The 18,768-nt window shown below is 41.1% G+C and overlaps 1 protein-coding gene across 7 annotated transcripts in view; it reads right to left on the reverse strand.

The window, feature by feature from the left end:
• Positions 1-18,768, reverse strand: part of TP63 (tumor protein p63) — a 221,487-nt gene that overhangs the window by 73,465 nt on the left and 129,254 nt on the right. For all 7 annotated transcript variants that reach the window (XM_041731978.1, XM_041731976.1, XM_041731975.1 and 4 more), the window contains one exon: positions 10,660-10,914. In XM_041731978.1, the coding sequence (XP_041587912.1) occupies positions 10,660-10,914 (255 nt within the window). The remainder of the gene's footprint in view (positions 1-10,659; positions 10,915-18,768) is intronic.

Raw genomic sequence — 18,768 nt, forward strand, 5'->3', positions numbered from 1 at the left:
CATCAGGGCTTTATATTCACAAATGTGAAAATCTTAACACACAGGGTAGAAGGAAAAGTAAGCAAGCAGGAGAGAGAGAAGAAAGAAATATCTTTCAAGCCCAAATCATAATTATTGTAAATTAATGCCTTTGTTACTCAACTAGAGTAACATATGTGTATTTTTATAAATAAATAAGTATAAATATTTATTTTTGTATTTTTAAGAAAAAGTATTTTTCTTTTACTGATCTCATAAAAATGATCACAATTTAAAACTTTATCATTGGTTCTGCTGAAATATTATCGATAATACACTAAGAAAAAAAGTTAACTGATTAACAGTTGCAGGATCCAATTAAACATGATTTAAAAAGGAATTATTTTACATTAGAAAAACACACACATACACACACATAACATATATTTTCATCCCACTTTTATTTCTGGGGATTTATATATTGATACTGTTTTATTCATCTCTGCTTATAAATGGAAAACCTCGGGAAACTGACTAAATTGTAAGCATGGGTTGATGTAGCATTCAAGCAGGTAAATCTAAAAGCAAAAATCCAGGATGAGATAATAACATATCATGTTTTTAGAATTTGATCTCTCAGGCTCCCAAAGAGCTTCATAAACTTTAATTAGGCCTCACAACAATCCTGCCAAGTAAATACTGTAAGACCTATTGAACATATGGGCAGAAACAGAACAACCTGCCCCAGCTCAAAAGCTTGATAGCACCCAAAAGTTGCCCTCTGAGTCCTTGCTCTATTTTATGGGCCACACTCTTCATGAGCCTGTCAGGTGACTTCTCAGATTCAAATGAGGACCCTTCAGCTAAGTGTTCTTAGCCTAAGTGTTAGTGATTGTGTTCTTCCTGTCTAATACAATGTGGGAACCAACCAGTAGAAAGAAAAGTAATTTGGGGGCACCTTGGTGGCTCAGTTGATTATCAGACTCTTGATGTTGGCTCAGGTCATTGTCTTGTGAGATCAAGCCCCCCATCAGGCTCACTGGCTGAGCAGGGAGCCTGCTTAAGATTCCCTCCCCCCCCCCAAAAAAAAAAAAAAAAAAATAGTATTTTGAAATAGAGTATTCATCTTCATTACTCTTGCATAAGACTTAGTAGATGGTGCTGGTTAAACAGCATAAAAAGCAAAAAATAAAAACTGAATTAATAACCCACGAAGAAACACCTGTATGGCTGACGAACTTGAAAATTCTCTATTCCACATATAACACACTCAAAAGTCACATTCAGAGTCTTCAGACCTTAGCAATACAATAGCAAAGTGGCAAATTATATTGTCTTCTTTTCTACTAAGACATCATGAGGCTTCATTATTAGATTCAAACTAAAATGAGAATTTCAGTCTATTTGTAAAGTGAGAATCCTTCCCTAATTTACCCTACAATGAATGAGATCTCTGGCTACTATCAAATTTTCTTTTAAATTTCACCTGAGGGTAACCTGATGATGGGGCCATAATCATTATTAAAAACCACAGGAGAGACTGCTGCTAAGATCATTACCTTTAGACCTCCATGTGTCTAATTACAGGACCCCTTGTTCTAAAAGCCGTTCCACGTCTATGGAACATCTGCAGGGCTTCAAAGAGTCTAAGATTTTCCCTTACAATAAACTCTCCTTTCATCTCAGAGAATTGGAAGTGGTTGTGGAGAAAGCTATGTTATCTCAAGTCGTCTTCCAGTCATGGTGACCTAGTAGACATAGTAATTGCTACTGATATAAAATTATGAGGATTTATTTTACACACAGTTGCTTTACTCATGACATGACAGCTGATTGCTAACTCCTTTCATGAAAAAAATACATCTGCCCTTCACCATGAGAGGGGATAGGAACCCACTGCAAGACTTGGTCGTACTTAGAAAATGGCTAATATCAGGAGTGCAAGTGGAAGAAGTGTAGAACTCAGGTAAAGATATGCACTCATAGCAATATTTCCTCATAAATGGCTCACATCATTCTGGGCTGATTTTAGGGGATCTTTGTCAAGCTTAATGATACACTATATTTCTTTTGAGTCATTAAAATTTCTTATGACACTATTCTCTGTTTATACCTCAATTTTCAGGTGATTTTTGTTCCAGCACACTTTCTACATGCCAATTAAAAGTAAGCCATCAGTGAGGGGAGAAAACTGATTTGGAAGCTCTTTAACTCTCACCGCCCTTTTCTGGTTACAGTTTTGGCCAATTTTAGAGATGTAAGTTATAGAGTCCTATAAATTCTCTAATGATAAAAACAAAAACAAATAAATGAGATCTTTTCCTTAGACAATGGATCCAACAATGCACACTATTATATTTTTTATACAGTAAAATTTTTATGAGGAATGAGAAGGTGAAAGTCATTTATTGCAAGAAAAAAATCTTCAATGAAAGTGTGTTGCAAAAGAGTGAAGGAGAGAAAAGGAGGAAGGGAAAAAAGGAGGGAAGAATGGAGGAAAAGAAGGATCAGGAAAGAGAACAAGGAGAAAAAAGAAAACTTTGTACTGGGAAAAAAGAAATGCCAGCTCAATTTATTGAAGAAAGGGATTAATCTATACAAGTTTTTAAAGAGATGGAGAATTATTGTTTCTGAATGAAATATATTTACTGATAATCTTTCCCTTAGAATCTTGTTCTAGTTTCCAGTTACAGTATTTAAACTTCACATAATCTTCCCTTGTCACTGTTCTTTCAGCATGCCTATTGTTTTGTTTGGTCTATAGAGTTGTATATTCATTTATTCATTTTATTCATTTATTCATGAGAGACACAGAGAGAGAGGCAGAGACACAGGCAGAGGGAGAAGCAGGCTCCATGCAGGGAGCCTGATATGGGACTCAATCTCAGGACCTTGAGATCATGCCCTGAGCCCAAGGCAGATGATCAACCACTGAACCACCCACGTGCCCCTAAAACTTATTTTTTAAAAGCAATATTACTACTGTCATTTAAAGATCTAGAGCTATTACATGCAAATCCAGGTTTCTAGCTGTTTCTGAAAAATTATTATTTTAATGCCAGGTCTACTTTCCCCCATGACAACAGGCTGGGGTTGCAAAAGACATACCCCTGCAGACAGCGTATATGATCTCATCTTGCCGCCATCCCCATTATCATCTTTGATTCCCACTGACATTTGGATTTGCCGCCTCTCAGGTAGCCCTTTTCTAGTCAAAATGCCTTGTTAAACCAAAAGGGCCTGATGATCCAATTCCTATTTTGATGAAAATGCCCATGGTGACTGATTTATAACATGATCTTCCTAATATTAATCCACCATTCCAGGAACTCAAAGCTTCAGTGAAAAAAAACAAGATACTGAGTGGCTGGTAATACTTATAAAACTAAAATCAAAACAAAAAAAAGTGACCACTACTAATGATAACAGAGTGAAGGAGAAAAAAGGAGGAGGAAGGGGAAAAAGGGAGGGAAGGAGGGAGGAAAAGAAGGATCAGGAGAGAGAACAAGGAGAAAAAAGGAAACTTTGTAGTGGGAAAAAAGAAATGCCAGCTTTATTTAAATTTGCTATTTATTTCTTTTTAATAAGTGGTCAGTTCTTGGGATTCCTGGGTGGCTCAGTGGTTGAGTGTCTGCCTTTGGCTCAGGTTGTGATCCCGTGGTCACAGGATGGAGTCCCACACTGGGCTCCCCGCATGGAGCCTGCTTTTCTTCCTGCCTCCGTCTCTGTCTCTGTCTCTGTCTCTGTCCCTCTCTCTCTCTGTTTCTCATGAATAAATAAAATCTTAAAAAAAAAGTGGTCAGTTCTCATTATATTAGATATAAGAGATCAGTGTCAAAATTTTTATCTTTAGGGCAGCCCGGGTGGCTCAGCGGTTTAGTGCCGCCTTCAGCCCAGGGCCTGATCCTGGAGAACTGGGATCGAGTCCCACCTAGGGCTCCCTGCATGGAGGCTGCTTCTCCCTCTGCCTGTCTCTGCCTCTCTCTCTTTCTCTCTCTTTCTCTCTCTCTCTCTCTGTGTGGTTTCTCATGAATAAATAAATAAAATATTTAAAAAGTTATATTTAAATAAAAACTCTAAAGTGCATTCAACGAATCACTCAGGACAGTATGGGAGGGTCATAAACATTAGGTGAAACTGGCTTATCACAAATACATTGACCTAGAGTCAATCCAAACAAATTAGGGCAAATATACTGATGAAGTTATTCTGCTCTGCCCTGGGGACAATACCTCTGCAGCATGTCTTGCAATGGAAATTCACTTTTAAATCCAATCAAGGGGGACGCCTGTGTAGCTCAGCAGTTGAGCACCTGCCTTTGGCTCAGGGCATGATCCTGGGGTCCCAGGATCGAGTCCCACATCGGGCTCCCTGAATGGAGCCTGCTTCTCCCTCTGCTTGTGTCTCTGCCTCTCTTTCTGTGTCTCTCACAAATCAATCAATAAATAAAATGCTAAAAAAAATGAGTAAATAAATCCAACCAAGGGTTGGATTTAAACATGAACCATCACCAAGAATCTTCAAGTCATTTCTTTAGGAGATTCTTCCTCAATACTGTGAAACTAAGAAATGGCTCAGATAACAGGTGAATGTGCTCATTCACTGAATGACATTCAGTGTCATTATTTTCTTTATCATGAGAGGGGCACAAAAAAGAGACTCCTATATGTATCTCAGGAGATTTACAGGACAGCTATGTCAGGAAGTGAAAATAACCTCATTATGGATAACAAATGTATCACCGGCAGGAGCCAAGTCTGCGGACTTCTCTCCTGTCCCTCAGCAATAAAATCTAACAGCCACTCGATTATGAGATCAGCTCAAGCCCCAATTAAAGCTCAAAGTTTGAGGACAAAAGTGTTTCCTTTGTGAAAAGAAGTTGATAAATCATATTCGCCGTGAAAAAGTTTGTCTGTACATCATGTCCTTTGATGGGCTATTCTTAAGAGTCCCAAGATTCCAGAGGGCCACGCAACGGGCTGGCTTGCATTAGATTTCTGCAAAGCTGGCAGCCTTATTCTGGAAGTCTTACATTACAGGTAACCTGATGACAGGGAGGGTGGGCCACAGGCATGCATCTCAGCTCGCCTGTGAAGCCAACGCAAGAGAGCTTGCAGGACTGATACGCTGGGATCAATGAAACTCTCCGGGGAACTGGCTGTTCCCCTTTCAAATGCCACCTCCCTAATCTCTCCACTTGCTCAAGTCAGATTCTTCAAAGCTCTGAGCAGGACACGAGGCTGGCATGAGCAGGAGAGGCAAAGGAAGAATGCTGTCTATAAATCATGGGTGGAGGGAAAAGCATCAAATTCACGGATGGTTAACAATCAGAGTCAGAATTGAGGAACACTGCTTGGAACTAGAATTGCTTCCTTTAGCCATGAAGAGAAAACAAAGTTTCTTAATATTTATTAAGGGCCTGCTGTATGCTGGACAATGTGCTGGGCAGTGGGTCAGGAGGCCTGTCCTCCAAGACCCTGAAATCTATGAAGGGAAAAATCATAATACCAAAAAAAGTGATTGTATGTCCAAAGGCCAGGTCTTTTTCTCAAAGCACAGCAAAAAACACTAACTTGAGGCTTTTCGCAGTGTTTGCACCAGATAATACTATGGGTCATGGGTTATGAGAAAAAGAGTTTGCAAACTGACAAATGTGTGTGAGGCTGGTAATCAAGACAGACTGACTTATATTCACAAAGAGCCCTGGTCACTAGAGTCCAGTGAGAGGGAACACTCTGCCCCCCGAAGTGGTGTTCTCACCAGACCTCTCGATTCTCAAGTAGGTGCCGTAGAAAGCTTATCTTTTCCTCAACCACCAGTCCAAAAGCATTCCAGGTCAGTATGTATGAATCTTTTCAATGGCCACAGAGTAATGCATTATTTGGATATGTCACCAAATACTGAAATGGTTCCCACTGAGGGAACGTAATGATGAGTACGTAAGGCTCTTTCCAGTACTCCGCCACCACAAATCAATATATCGACTCTTCCATAAGTGAAATCCACTGTTATCCTTTATTTAACATGGTGACTAAAAAAAAAAGGCATCCCCACAAATGAAGTGGTGGACTGAAAATGAGAAATACATGCTGAAGTCAACAGTTTTTTTATTCAAATCTGGAGAGGGCCCTTCCTTGTGCTGGCAAAGAGGAAAACACTTGGGCAGGCATAGGAAAACAGAACAGCCATCCTGCAGACGTCTGCCTATAGGACAACCTGTTATCATTCCATATTATCTTACTCATATATTTAGATAGTGGATAGTATCAGTCTCTTGGGGCTAGAGCATGCATGTGAATAGCCCAAAAGCACGAAAAAAAAAAAGTAGAAACATTTTGCTTTGCTTTCAAATTATTACTTGCACAACTGAACTCTCACAAAACTAGGAAACTCATGAAACGAAGGGATCAAAATTCAGATTCAGTGAACATTTATATGCCTATGACAAGCCAGGTGCCCATGAGAGCATGACACTGGTCATACAATCCCCATAATAAAGAACGTATTAACATCCCCATTTGGCCAGCTCCCATGTGCTGCTAGAAAATTGCAGAATCAAAATCTGCACCTAAGTTTCTTGCCATCTTTAAACCACCATTCTGTCAACTGTCTCCTGGTTAATGATTCCTTGCTACTATAGTAGACTGGCACCTCGTGATGTTACATGGGAGGCCTCTCTGAGCAGCAGCCATCAGATTATAGAAATAAGAAAGGAATCTAAAACTAAGTCCTAAAGTCGGGTGGGTTTAGGTTTGGGTTTGAACGTATGCGTGTGCATGTCTGTGAGATAGAGAATATGGAAAAACGTTACCGCACTTCATTTTATCTCGGTGGAAGAAGTTTAAAATAAATATCACGTGTTTAAGAAACTGGAAACACATTTGTTATTTAAAAAATAGAGAAAGCAAATAAGCATACATGCTGTAAAGATATTAATTATATTTTGGCAAAAAGTCTGAGGAAAATGAGAATTAAAAGAGAAAACACGAGAGGATGATGACAAGTGATAAAATGGTACTAAAAAGATTTTTATTAAAAAATTACCAGAAGACGATGCAGTAAGTGTGGCTCCTCCTAATGACAGCTGCTTCTGCTGCTTTCTGTTTGTGGGCAGTTTTAAATGATAGTATTTTATTTTGGAAAGTTGCTTTCAAATGCACAGATGTCAAATAAATAGGTGTTATATGATCTGATATTTAAAAAGTTCTCCATCAGCTGGGCTTCAGCACCATACCACACAGGGCCTGGATGTCCCTGTACGTCTCCTTCTATCAACCAGGAGGAAAGGCCGTCTAGACAGGATGGCAGAGAGACTTGAGCTGAGAGTGAGGGGCCCTGGGTTCCTCACCCACCTAGACTGGTGATCAGTCTTGTCACCTTTACTTCTCTAACTTTCCTCATTTAGAAAAGTGGGGCTAACAGCCATAGTCGTGAGGCCCAACAAAATAAACACGTGAGACTGTACTTTTAAAAACAGTGAGGTTCTGTGCCTATGTGGGAAGATATATAATTTGGTTCAGAGAGTTAGATGCTGTTGTGTACAAGATGCTGGTGTCCTTGGCTAAGATCTTAGGGGTTTTTTTAGGTGATTTCAACAGCTACTCAGATGCCCTAAATTTAGGAGAAATGCACTTGGGCCTAAAAGAAAACTGATGGTTTTCTAACGTACTTACTAAAACTAAAACTCTAAACACCATGTGATACTCTAGTAGGAGAGAATGGACATCTAACTCAATCACCTTGTCTCATGAAATCTGTAGGGTAGACTGGAAGAAAGCCAAGAAAGGCAACACAGCTTAATCAAGGCTGTTCATTCATGGCAGGCAAAATGCATAATGAGAACTTAGGTCCTTCTACAAATGTCCTATGATGATTATTTAATAGGACTTCACCATAAAAGAAAAGAAAGCAGGTTTCACCGGACTCATCCTTATCCTCACAAAGGTACCAACTGAACTCGAGAAAGACGAAGTTACTTGGCTAAAGTCACAAAGATGATCATGTCTAGAATCCAGGTATTCTGACCCCCAAACAGGGGCCCTCCCCATTGCAGCACTGCCTACCCCTTCACGCAGGGTACTGATCTCACTGCTGTCCCTCATAAGGAAATTTTACCAGTATGCTCCGTAAGACATTTTCTTTCTTTTTTAACCTACCACTTAGGTATGTCTCCCCAGCCTTTTTTTTTTTTTTTCTGTGACACAATTTACTTCTCTGAGAATGGGGCTTTCTTTGATGGTTCAGAATGATGTTCAATCTGAGAAAAACCTTAAGATTTCTGTATGAGGAAGTGATGAGGGAGGCGAGGGGAGATGGGATTTAATGTTCCACTTGAAGCAAGCTCCACAACCATGGTTCTTAAAGCATTTTAGAAGGGAAATGCTCAATCATTAGTGGGCTCAGTAAGGGCCTCAATCAGCCCTTCCAACGTGCTTATTCCTAACATAGTGGAGGTCGGCCTGAGTATGCAAACAAGAACCTGTTAGCCAGGAAGATCAGGGATTGTGAACACCCAAGCAGCGACCTCTATTCTAACGCACATCATGCTCCATTTATAAAATGGCTATTCCAGCAGGTTTTCAGCAAAATATTACTTAGATCGATCAACCAATATTTATTTAAGGCCAATGGACTCTAAGTTTACTCACCTTTAGGATCCATTCTCCAGGATTATTAATATAAAAGACACTCAAGACTGTGACACAATTGATAAATAACACATGGGAGGAAGATCAGATATTAGGCTCATACTTAGACTTTACGTTTGAAATATGAACCGTGACAGAACCGCTTCTCAAACCATGAAAGAAAAGCACAAAAATAAAATTTTAGACCATTTTGAACATCCTGATGTGGAATGGGAGAAAAAGAACACAATCTAGTGGGGGAGGGGACAATGAGAAATAGGTCCAGCTACACAAAAGCCTCTGTCCCTTGAGGGGTGTCACTTAACCTCCACATTCTTAAGCTTCTCTTGCTAGGAAAATGGGAATCATAAATTGTGTCCTACCTGGCTCACTAAGAAGTAAAGACAAAATGAGGGAACACATGTGAAACTACATGGGACATAGTGGCACAAATGTAGATTGTTTTATAAAGGATATACAGTTGGATTAGTGCTATAGCGAGCTAGATGCTGTAACATAAAAAGTAAAATACTTTCCAAAGAAACCTATTTGCCAAAGATGGGGGAAAAAAAACTGTTAAAACAACTGTAAAGCTACTTCTCAATAAGGTGATAATATTGGGAAGCACTTCTATAATCCATGCAAATTTTAAGTTGCTTGAAAAACATGCATGCCACTTTGGTGTTGGGCATTCTTTGATCAAGTAATTAAAACCGGTCTTGTAAGTCTCCTCCCTTACATATGAATTTTATTTATAATACATTACAAAACAAACTCTGAAAGAGAATAAACATTCTTACACCTTTCTAATTTTTGAAAATATCTCTATGTTTTCTTGGAAACATTATATACGTAAAGTCCTTTTTTTTTTTTCTTCAACGATTTAATCGGAGTCTCTTTGGACTAATTGAGGATTCTGATGTACAGTTTTGGAGACTTCTTTGAGGAAAAAAACATTCTAAATGTATTAAATTCCTAAGTATCAGTTAAGTCATGACTCGTGCTACAGAGTCTACATGTATAAGCAAACTTCGCCCTTCGGTAATAAGTGAGATTTTAATTTATTACTCCATTTTGGCGATTTTATTTTTTTAATCGCATACTAACAGGACGTTTATGGGCAGCCTGGGTGGCTCAGTGGTTTAGCACCTGCCTTAGGCCCAGGGCGTGATCCTGGAGGCCGGGATCGAGTCCCACGTTGGGTTCCCTGCACAGGGCCTGCTTCTCCCTCTGTCTGTGTCTCTGCCTCTCTCTCTCTCTCTCTCTCTCTCTCTCTCTGTGTGTGTGTGTGTGTGTGTCTCATGAATAAATAAATAAAATCTTCATGAATAAATAAATAAAATCTTTAAAAAAAGGACTTTTACTTCTTCAGTGTAATGAGACTGATCACTATCCTGCATTCTTGGACATGCAATTACGTATCCCATGCTCATGATACTTTTTGTTAGCACAATGCTTTAGAGTCTCCCAAAAAACTTTTGCAGGAGGGACCCCCTCCCACCCCAGCCCCATCCCCCCACCCCCATGCAGGATGGACCCCCTCCCACCCCAACCCCAACCCCCACCCCCCGGGGTGAAGCAGGCAGGCACAGATCTGCTGACATTGTTAGGAACCAGCCAGAACCTGGGCTTCGCTCCAGCATCGGGGCTCTAACCACCCAGGGGCACTTCTCCTCGCTCTGCTCGGTGTTAAAGACCCAGCCACGAAAGGTCAGTGACATTGTTAGGAACCAGCCAGAACCTGGGCTTCGGCTCCCGCATCGGGGCTCTAACCACCCAGGGGCACTTCTCCTCGCTCTGCTCGGTGTTAAAGACCCAGCCACGAAAGGCCGCTGGCAGCCGCGGCGGGTCTCTACGGCGTGGGGCGCCCGCGCGGGTCTCTAAGCTGTGGCAGGTGGGTCCCTGAGCAGGGCGCGGGTCTCTAAGCTGTGGCAGGCGGTCCCTGCGCAGGGCGCGGGTCTCTAAGCTGTGGCCAGGTGGTCCCTGCGCAGGGCGCGGGTCTCTAAGCTGTGGCAGGTGGTCCCTGCGCAGGCCTCGGGGGCGGGGCGGGGCGGGGCGGGGCGGGGGCGCTTACCGTCCAGGTGGCCGACTTGGCGGTGCTGGACTGCTGGAAGGACACGTCGAAGCTGTGCGGGCCCGGGTAGTCGGTGTTGGAGGGGATGGCGGGGGACGGGGACAGCGCGTCGAAGGTGGAGCTGGGCTGCGCGTAGGGCGACGGTGCCGTGACGCTGTTCTGCGCGTGGTCTGTGTTGTAGGGGCTGGTGGACGAGGAGCCGTTCTGAATCTGCTGGTCCATGCTGTTCAGGAGCCCCAGGTTCGTGTACTGTGGCTGCGGGACGCCCAGAAACCCCAGTGTTAGCTGTTTCAAGCGGCAGGCCATGGCTCCGAAAAGGCATCGCTTCGGGCGTGCATTCTACAGAAATGCACCTTGGGCCTCTGAGACCTCACAGCCCGAGCCAAACGACCGCTTCGTCATAGGGAGGACCAAGGGACGTCTGAGGCCTGTGTGTGTTTCGTCAGGACCTGGCACAGGTCACACGGGGTTTTGTGCAGCCTTTGGAGACTGTGGTCCCCTGAGGAGCGACTGAGAGGAGAAGCACACAGTGATGCTGTGGAAGCGTTGCATGGTATCAGACAGTGGCCACGTGCACGGGAGCAAAGCATAGGGCAGAGCCTTGGGATCACTACTCATGAAACTGATGTAACATTGAATGTCCACTATATTTAAATTTAAAAATAAAGTAAAATATGCATTTATTAGTAAACTGGGCAACAATGTTCAGGGCTCAGTAGCTCTATAGAAGGTCTTTAAGGGGCACCTGGGTGGCTGAGCGGTTGGGCATCTGCCTTTGGCTCAAATCGTGATCCCAGGGTCCTGGGATGGAGTCCCACACCGGGCTCCCCGGAGGGAGTCTGCTTCTCCCTCTGCCTGTGTCTCTGCCTCTCTCTGTGTGTCTCTCATGAATAAATAAAATCTTAAAAAAAAAAAGGTATTTAAAATAAATAAATACCACCTCCTATTTCTTTGTATTTTCCCCCTCCTGCCATAGTATTTAGAATGAGAAAGACCACTGGATGGTATGTTCTAAAGGGGATTTGAAGCATCAAATAATTGTATATGGAGCAAAATCAGATGTCCTCCAAATATCCTTGTAGTCTTACACTCTAAATTCTGCCCCAGGGTAACAAGAATGCTTCCACCCCCACCCCACAAGGACCCACTTCTTCGAGACTGGAGAAGCACACAGGTAGCAAGGTTAGGGAAAGCCATCTAGATATCTTTAAATGTAGCATGCTAGTATGTCATCCAAACACAGCCTAATTTTTTATCCATTCTTTCATTTTCTTTGTAGCAGTTTATTCTTTGCCAGCATAGAACATGTGGAAGAGGAATCCCATCTCGTTATGATTAACATTCTATATTTGATACAATTCAGAAGTGTATTAGCTCATGTAGCTCCTCTGCCAGATGCTCTTATGTCTTTTGTGCCAACAAGCACAGAGTAGGCACTAGATATGATGTGTATGGAAAGAATGAGTTAACTTGTCATTTAATACACACACACACACACACACACACACAAATGTATTACTATCAGAGAGCAGGAGTGATTTACTCAAGTACCAGCTAATAAGCAAAGAGTGGGAATTCTGAAACCAAATCTTCTGACTCTGATGGAGTCCAGGGCCCTGCCCAACACCAGCACACCTGTCAGCCCGATGAGATAATTCGAAGCATTCCTAAAGTGGACGCAAATGGGACAGTTTCCAGAAGTGGCACCCACTGTATGGTCCAGTTTTCCCCGTGTAAACACTTCTGACCCACGTCAATCTCATTGTCTCTTCAAGCCCAGGAAGGGGGAACAAAGTAAAAGCAAGAAGAGAAAAAGCAGTCTTGTTGATACAGATTTTATAAAGGAAATGAGGAGTCAGGTGCTTCCGTTGAGGTAGCACTTGCAGAGTCCCGACCAAGTCAAGTGATGGAGAAGAACAAGCAAGCTCACAAAGAAATAGAAGGTGGATGAAAATCTTAATGACACTGAATTATTCGACTAAACTTTAGGTATTTCCCACAGGGAGGCGAAAGGACGAACTCGGCCATTCCATTCAGTCCAGAGAGCATCTGGCTAAATGTTACAGGCCGCATGCCCATCCCAGGACATTTATACATTCGCATTCCACTGCCCGAATGCCACGTCCCCATTTGCTCTTCAAATAACTATTAATCTCTTTACACTTCTCCCCCTGCTGACAAGAGCAGCTGTTTGTCTTGCCTTCTCTCTCCTCTGACTTCTGCAGCTCCTACTCCTGTCCTCTGGTCCAGCTTCAATGTGTACTCTTTTAACAGGTGAGGCCAAAACTGCAGGTGACACAACTAGGGGAGAAGCGAACAACATAGGAGCCCCCACCCCTTGCCCCAGTGTCCACACTCCCAACCCCAGCTGAACTCAAGTCTGGAGGCATGCAGGCCAGCAGCAGGGGCCTAGGAATGGGATTGCAAAGATATTATTTGTGTTCAAGTTAAGGGTCAGCATGCAAAGCACTCCTGTACGTCCTGTAGGAATCAGATAATGCTCATAGAGGCACGTGCTTCCCTACAGCACTACAATTAGGGAAGCAGTCGGCCCTGACAGAAAGGACAAAGAAACCCGCCGAGCACTTTCTCACAGGCAGTAAAATGCCTGTTGAGCCACCCCTTTCCTCCTCCTTCCAGCTACACAGAATGGAACTTTGGCTAATTGTGGGCTTGGATGAGAACAAAGAAACATAGCCCTTTGAATTTTTTTTTTCAATATATGTAAAGAGAAAAGTTTGGGGTCCAGCTTTAAAAGCCAGTGAGCAAACACTCAGTGCTTCTCGAAGGACTTAAGAGAAATAGAGAATGCATTTACTTGGGAAGCACAAAGGAGACCCCTGGTGTAGCTGGAGAACTGAACATATCAGGTGGTACTAAAAAAGCAGAAACCATATTCCCAGTCATTTCATAGCGCTGTAGGTGCTGATGGCAAAGCTTTTAAATGCCAGCATTTTTAATTCTATACAGTTCAGGGGAAATATTTTACTTAATAACAACAGAGTGTGCTTCCAATGCTAATGCCTCCACTTACGCATTGGAATTCTCAGCTTTAGACACAGGGCTGCTTACAATCCAAGACAAAAGTGGGAAAACACATTTCAATTCAAACTTTTTTCGAATTTTACTTTAAGGAAACATATGTCAAGTAGTGTGCTCAATTGTCTTTCAAAACCATTTAAAAGCATAAAACCAACACTACTTGCTTTTAATTTGCCTAGAACACAAAGTAGGAATTGCATGATTGGGAATCTACTTGGATACTTTGCAGATCTTTATTAAAAATCAGTGTCATAAATTTGCCATAAGAAAGAGTACTTTTGAGGTTAATTTAAGGAGCATTCAGTTAACAACAGCAACAGTTTCTTATTTGCCTCTTTGATTTGACAAGAGAGTGGACATGTCCACAAAGTGGGATTGGAGGCTGAGGGCAGATTGACGTAGCCAAGAAGATAAGCACTATGTAGGCAGGACCAGCAAAATAATTTGTGTGACCCATTACAAAATGAAAATGCAGGGCCTCTGGGTCGTAGATTATTGTTTCAAAATGGTGATAGCAAAACATAAAAAAAAAAAAAAAAGAACCGGAACCCATTGCAACTATACACTTTTGTATGTATGTATGGAGTTAGCTCTGTACCAGGTTAATGAGGATAAAATTCATTTTCCACGGAAGTGAAGCTGGTGGGGTAAAGGAAGTAATGCCTGTGCCCCTTCTTTACTATAATTCCATGAACATGGAGGGGTGTTATGCTAGGATGCTAATGTAATGCCTATTTATGATGACCAGGAGAAGAGCTTCAGAAGTTAGAACTGGACATTTTCATGCTAGTCAAAAAAAAAAAAAAAAAACTGCCCTCAGTAGAACTCTATGGGGTCTCCTATGTCCCATGTATTTCTTATTCAACAAAAAATATTAGAATATTTGAAATGAAATAAGAATTGTTCCTTTCTAGCCACAAGGTATCTTGATCTTGAAATAAACTTCACATACTCTGTAGATACGCAATGAGTGAATGAATGAATGAATGAATGAATGAATGAATGGAAATGTTATCTATCTACCCTAACACATCTGGAAGAGGAGGCAGCATCTTTCCACAAATCCTGAAAGGCAAAATGAACACAATATACCGGATAAAGTATAACAATTGATTTCCTCTGGCTTCAGACAGATGCCTCATTTCCTATAAAATAACTTTGAAGTAGAAGACTCACCCCCTGGACCCTAGTTTGTTGTTTTTTTGCTTTTTTGTTGTTGTTGTTCTTCTTCTTTTTTTTTTTTTTAGCAACATCTATAACTGGAATATATTCAGGTTCATCACAGACTAGCCAATCTGACCACAGAAAGGATGAAACACACCTTGTTCCCTGAGACTTATATTTCAGGTAATCCCAGGATACCTTGGGGGTGTTCTGAAACACGGAACTGTCAGGAAGTGAAGAGATACTCAGGGGCTCAATCTCAAACTGTTTGCTTTTACCATCAGAAAAGAGTATGTATAGGTAAGAACTATTCCAAATACAGAAAAGAGTATTTTCCTGTTTTTCTCCTCTTTTCCACCTTTTTCATTCTCATAGCCATCTGTAGGGTCTGATTTATTTCTTCACTGAACTTCAATTTGGATGATTAGAACTAAAATATAGAAGACTGGATTTTTCCTGAGTGGGCACTGCTTTAGGAGTATCCTATAAATGCAATCCCTGTAGTTTCATCTCTTTTTCTTTCCTGGATTACACTAATAAGTTATCTTAAGATCTGAAAATAATGTGAGCCTAAATTTTCTTCTCATCTGCTCAGAAATAATGTGCCAGTATGTAGCACTGTAAACAAAACTCAGTATTGAATACCTGAGTTTATGCTTAAAGTTGGCATTGTCATCACTTTCCTATAAAAGAATTTAACATCAAAAAAGGATCCCCATTAAGTCATTTGACCAGTGAAATGCAAAGAGGGACTTAGATGTAATTTGTGCTCCTGCAACTCTTTCTCCTCCAATTTATCTGTATAAGAGAAATTGTGTAAGTTCTATTCATCAGATACTACTATCTGTAATAGCTAGTTTATGACCACATGGCAATAAGAGCCACAGTCTATAGCAAGAAGTTAATTTAAAAAATGAGAGCCAAATCAGGAATAGGACAGGTTACTGCTGGGAGGTAAAATCACAACTTGTTTACTTCCATTTAAATGTCCCCTTGTCACAGGAAACAATCACTTGCCCAAATTTTATTTCAAGAAATTGTATCTATAATCTTTGACTTACTATAAGACCAAGCTAAGGAATTAAATGTTCTTTGGCACTTACATTCCTGAATAGATCCGAGTAACACAAAAGAACTCCAAACTGAGACTGGGTGATGTGGGGTCTAACCCCCAGCCCTGTGCCACTAACGTGCTGAAAAATCTCCGTATAAGGCACATGCACCACCTGGTCCTTAGCTTCCTATAAGGAGATTGATTCTGAGGATCAAACATAAAAGGCACATCAGTTCTAACATTCCGGTGAATGGCCACACTCATCCACAAAGCTATTTTAGGGTGCCACGAGGCTACTTTCAAAAAATGAGATAACCTGTTTTATTATTATTATTATTACTTTTTAAGACAGATTGGTCAGGCCAAGCTTAAAAATCAACAATGTTCCAGGCAGCATGCACATGCTTTCCTCAGCTGAGGGAACCTTTCACCTCAGGACTTTCGTGAACATTCTAAAGCTACCTCTTGGGAAAAGAAAACGGTTTTCCTCCTGACCCTGGCTTGACAAAACATCCATTTCAAATATGTGCTAGCAGGCGGTACTACATTTTCATCCCCAAATATCAGCAGGATAGTGACTTTTCAACAAGCACTGCCTTAGGGAGAAATACTTGTCGTGTTTTAGTTTTCTATCACCTGCCTCACCTAAAGGAATGATGGCTTCTTTTATGCTAGAATTTAAAGTGCTCCATCCGCAGCCAAGAAGATATTTGTGTTATAATGTCAAGTTTAAGTACAATCCTTCAACCTTAAGAATTTATTTAGCATCACGTTATTCTCAAGACCAGATTTTTTTCGTTGTAAAATATTTCCCTTCTTTTATCTTCCAAATGATCCCCCAAAGTGAACATTTGGAGGTAAAATACACTCATCCCTTCCAATAAACATGTGAGAATAAAGCACCTAAGCACACAGGGACTTCTGACAGCAGGCAGAGGGTTTACTAGACGGTTTTATGTTCTGACGCAAAGTGCTGAGATTCCTTTGAGGTCTGAGATTCCATAACTCAGGAAAGAGCTCCCAAAAAGCCCCAACCAATGCCAGACAACCGCAGGTGAGACAAATAAAATACACGTTGGGCGATCAGGTGGTCAGCAATGTTGGCAAATACTAGACAATAGCATTTGCAAATCCAGGAAATGAATTGTGTTGAAGTTGAAACTCAACCCAAATATTCCCACTTTACACTGTGGAGAGCTCAATTAAGAAAAAATAAACTTCACATTCTGCTTTAAGCCAGTATTCCCTTGAAGTAATGACCAAATGAACAAAATTAGAATCACGAGCATCTGAAGTCTGCAAGAAATTTTTGTCACCATCATATACCAAGGAAACATGGGGCTGAGCAGAAAGCAGGAAGGTATAACTCTAATATTCAGTAACTCTAGATGCAGATATGAAGGAAAAATATACAGAGTTTCAATTTCTTCAAAGTTGGAACAAAAATATGTGGGAGGACATTTTCAATCTGTAACAACCACTATTTCTATAGCTTTCTTGAGCAGAACTGGTAATGTGAAAAGAAGAGAGTACGTAGCAATGAAAATTTTCAGTGACGATGAGGCCACCTGTATGGACAGCATACCATGGTGACTTTAGAGGCCCATCAATAATGTCTCATTGTTTTTCAAAGTGAATTTAAAATACTGAAAGATATATCTGTCAGACCACATAATGTATACATCTGTCTTATATTATATATAGGATATAATATATCTGTCTAGGCCGTATCAGAAATTATGACCTAAATCAATGGGGTGATTGAATGTGATTAACACTGAATCACAGAAGATAGTTTTGTTTACCACGTTGCGAAATTGAAAGATAACAATTTCAATAAATAGCGACCATCAGGATTAAAAAAAAAAAAAATCAGAAACACAAGTAGCATCAATATCCAATCCTCTCTACGAAAAAAAAAAAGAATATTAGCTATTACTACTACTACTACCACTACTACTACGGATCATCTTTCTGAGTCCATAACTATGTGTTTTATGTTTATAGTCCTTAAGTTCTATTTATTCATTTAATCCTCATGAGCTAAATGGCATTATTGTCCTATGTTTTATGCATATTTTATAGATGAGGAAACTGAAGCTCCACAAGATTAAGTAACTCCCTTAAGGTAGCAAGTGACAGAGTCCAAGTGAGAAACCAGTAAATCTGGCTTGAGAACCCGTATTGTTACGGATCTCTCATTCTGATTGCATGTAAATCTGAGTTGCTCAAATATCTGCCTGGAATCTTTTGCTACAAATGACATATTTCTTTTTTTTTTTTTTTAAATTTTTATTTATTTATGATAGTCACAGAGAGAGAGAGAGAGAGGCAGAGACACAGGCGGAGGGAGAAGCAGGCTCCATGCACCGGGAGCCTGATGTGGGATTCGATCCCGGGTCTCCAGGATCGCGCCCTGGGCCAAAGGCAGGCGCCAAACCGCTGCGCCACCCAGGGATCCCGACATATTTCTTTAAAAAAAAGTTTTTCATATTAAAGACAGGAGATAAAACTAACCATTCTTAGAATATGTGTAATTGCAAAGAGTGAGAGACCGTTAGAGCTTGGCCACCAGAAACTCAGTGCGGGTGACATCACATCGTCCCTCTTGAGCTTGAAGATTTTGAGTAGGTCCCAATTGTCATAGAATAAAGGCCCCAGATCTTTAAAGTGGTCTATGCCACGCTATTTGAAACTCTTTCCTTTGCTGACTAAAGAACCAGCAAATAGGCACTCCTCCAGGTTTCCAAAGGCAAACTCTTTCAGTTGTCAGCCTTCATGCTGGCAACATGCATCCTAGCTCATCTTGTACGTTTTAGTTCCATGTCTTCCCCCACGATGGGGATCCT

Source organism: Vulpes lagopus, chromosome 17, assembly GCF_018345385.1.
Source record: "Vulpes lagopus strain Blue_001 chromosome 17, ASM1834538v1, whole genome shotgun sequence".
Lineage (NCBI taxonomy): Eukaryota > Metazoa > Chordata > Mammalia > Carnivora > Canidae > Vulpes > Vulpes lagopus.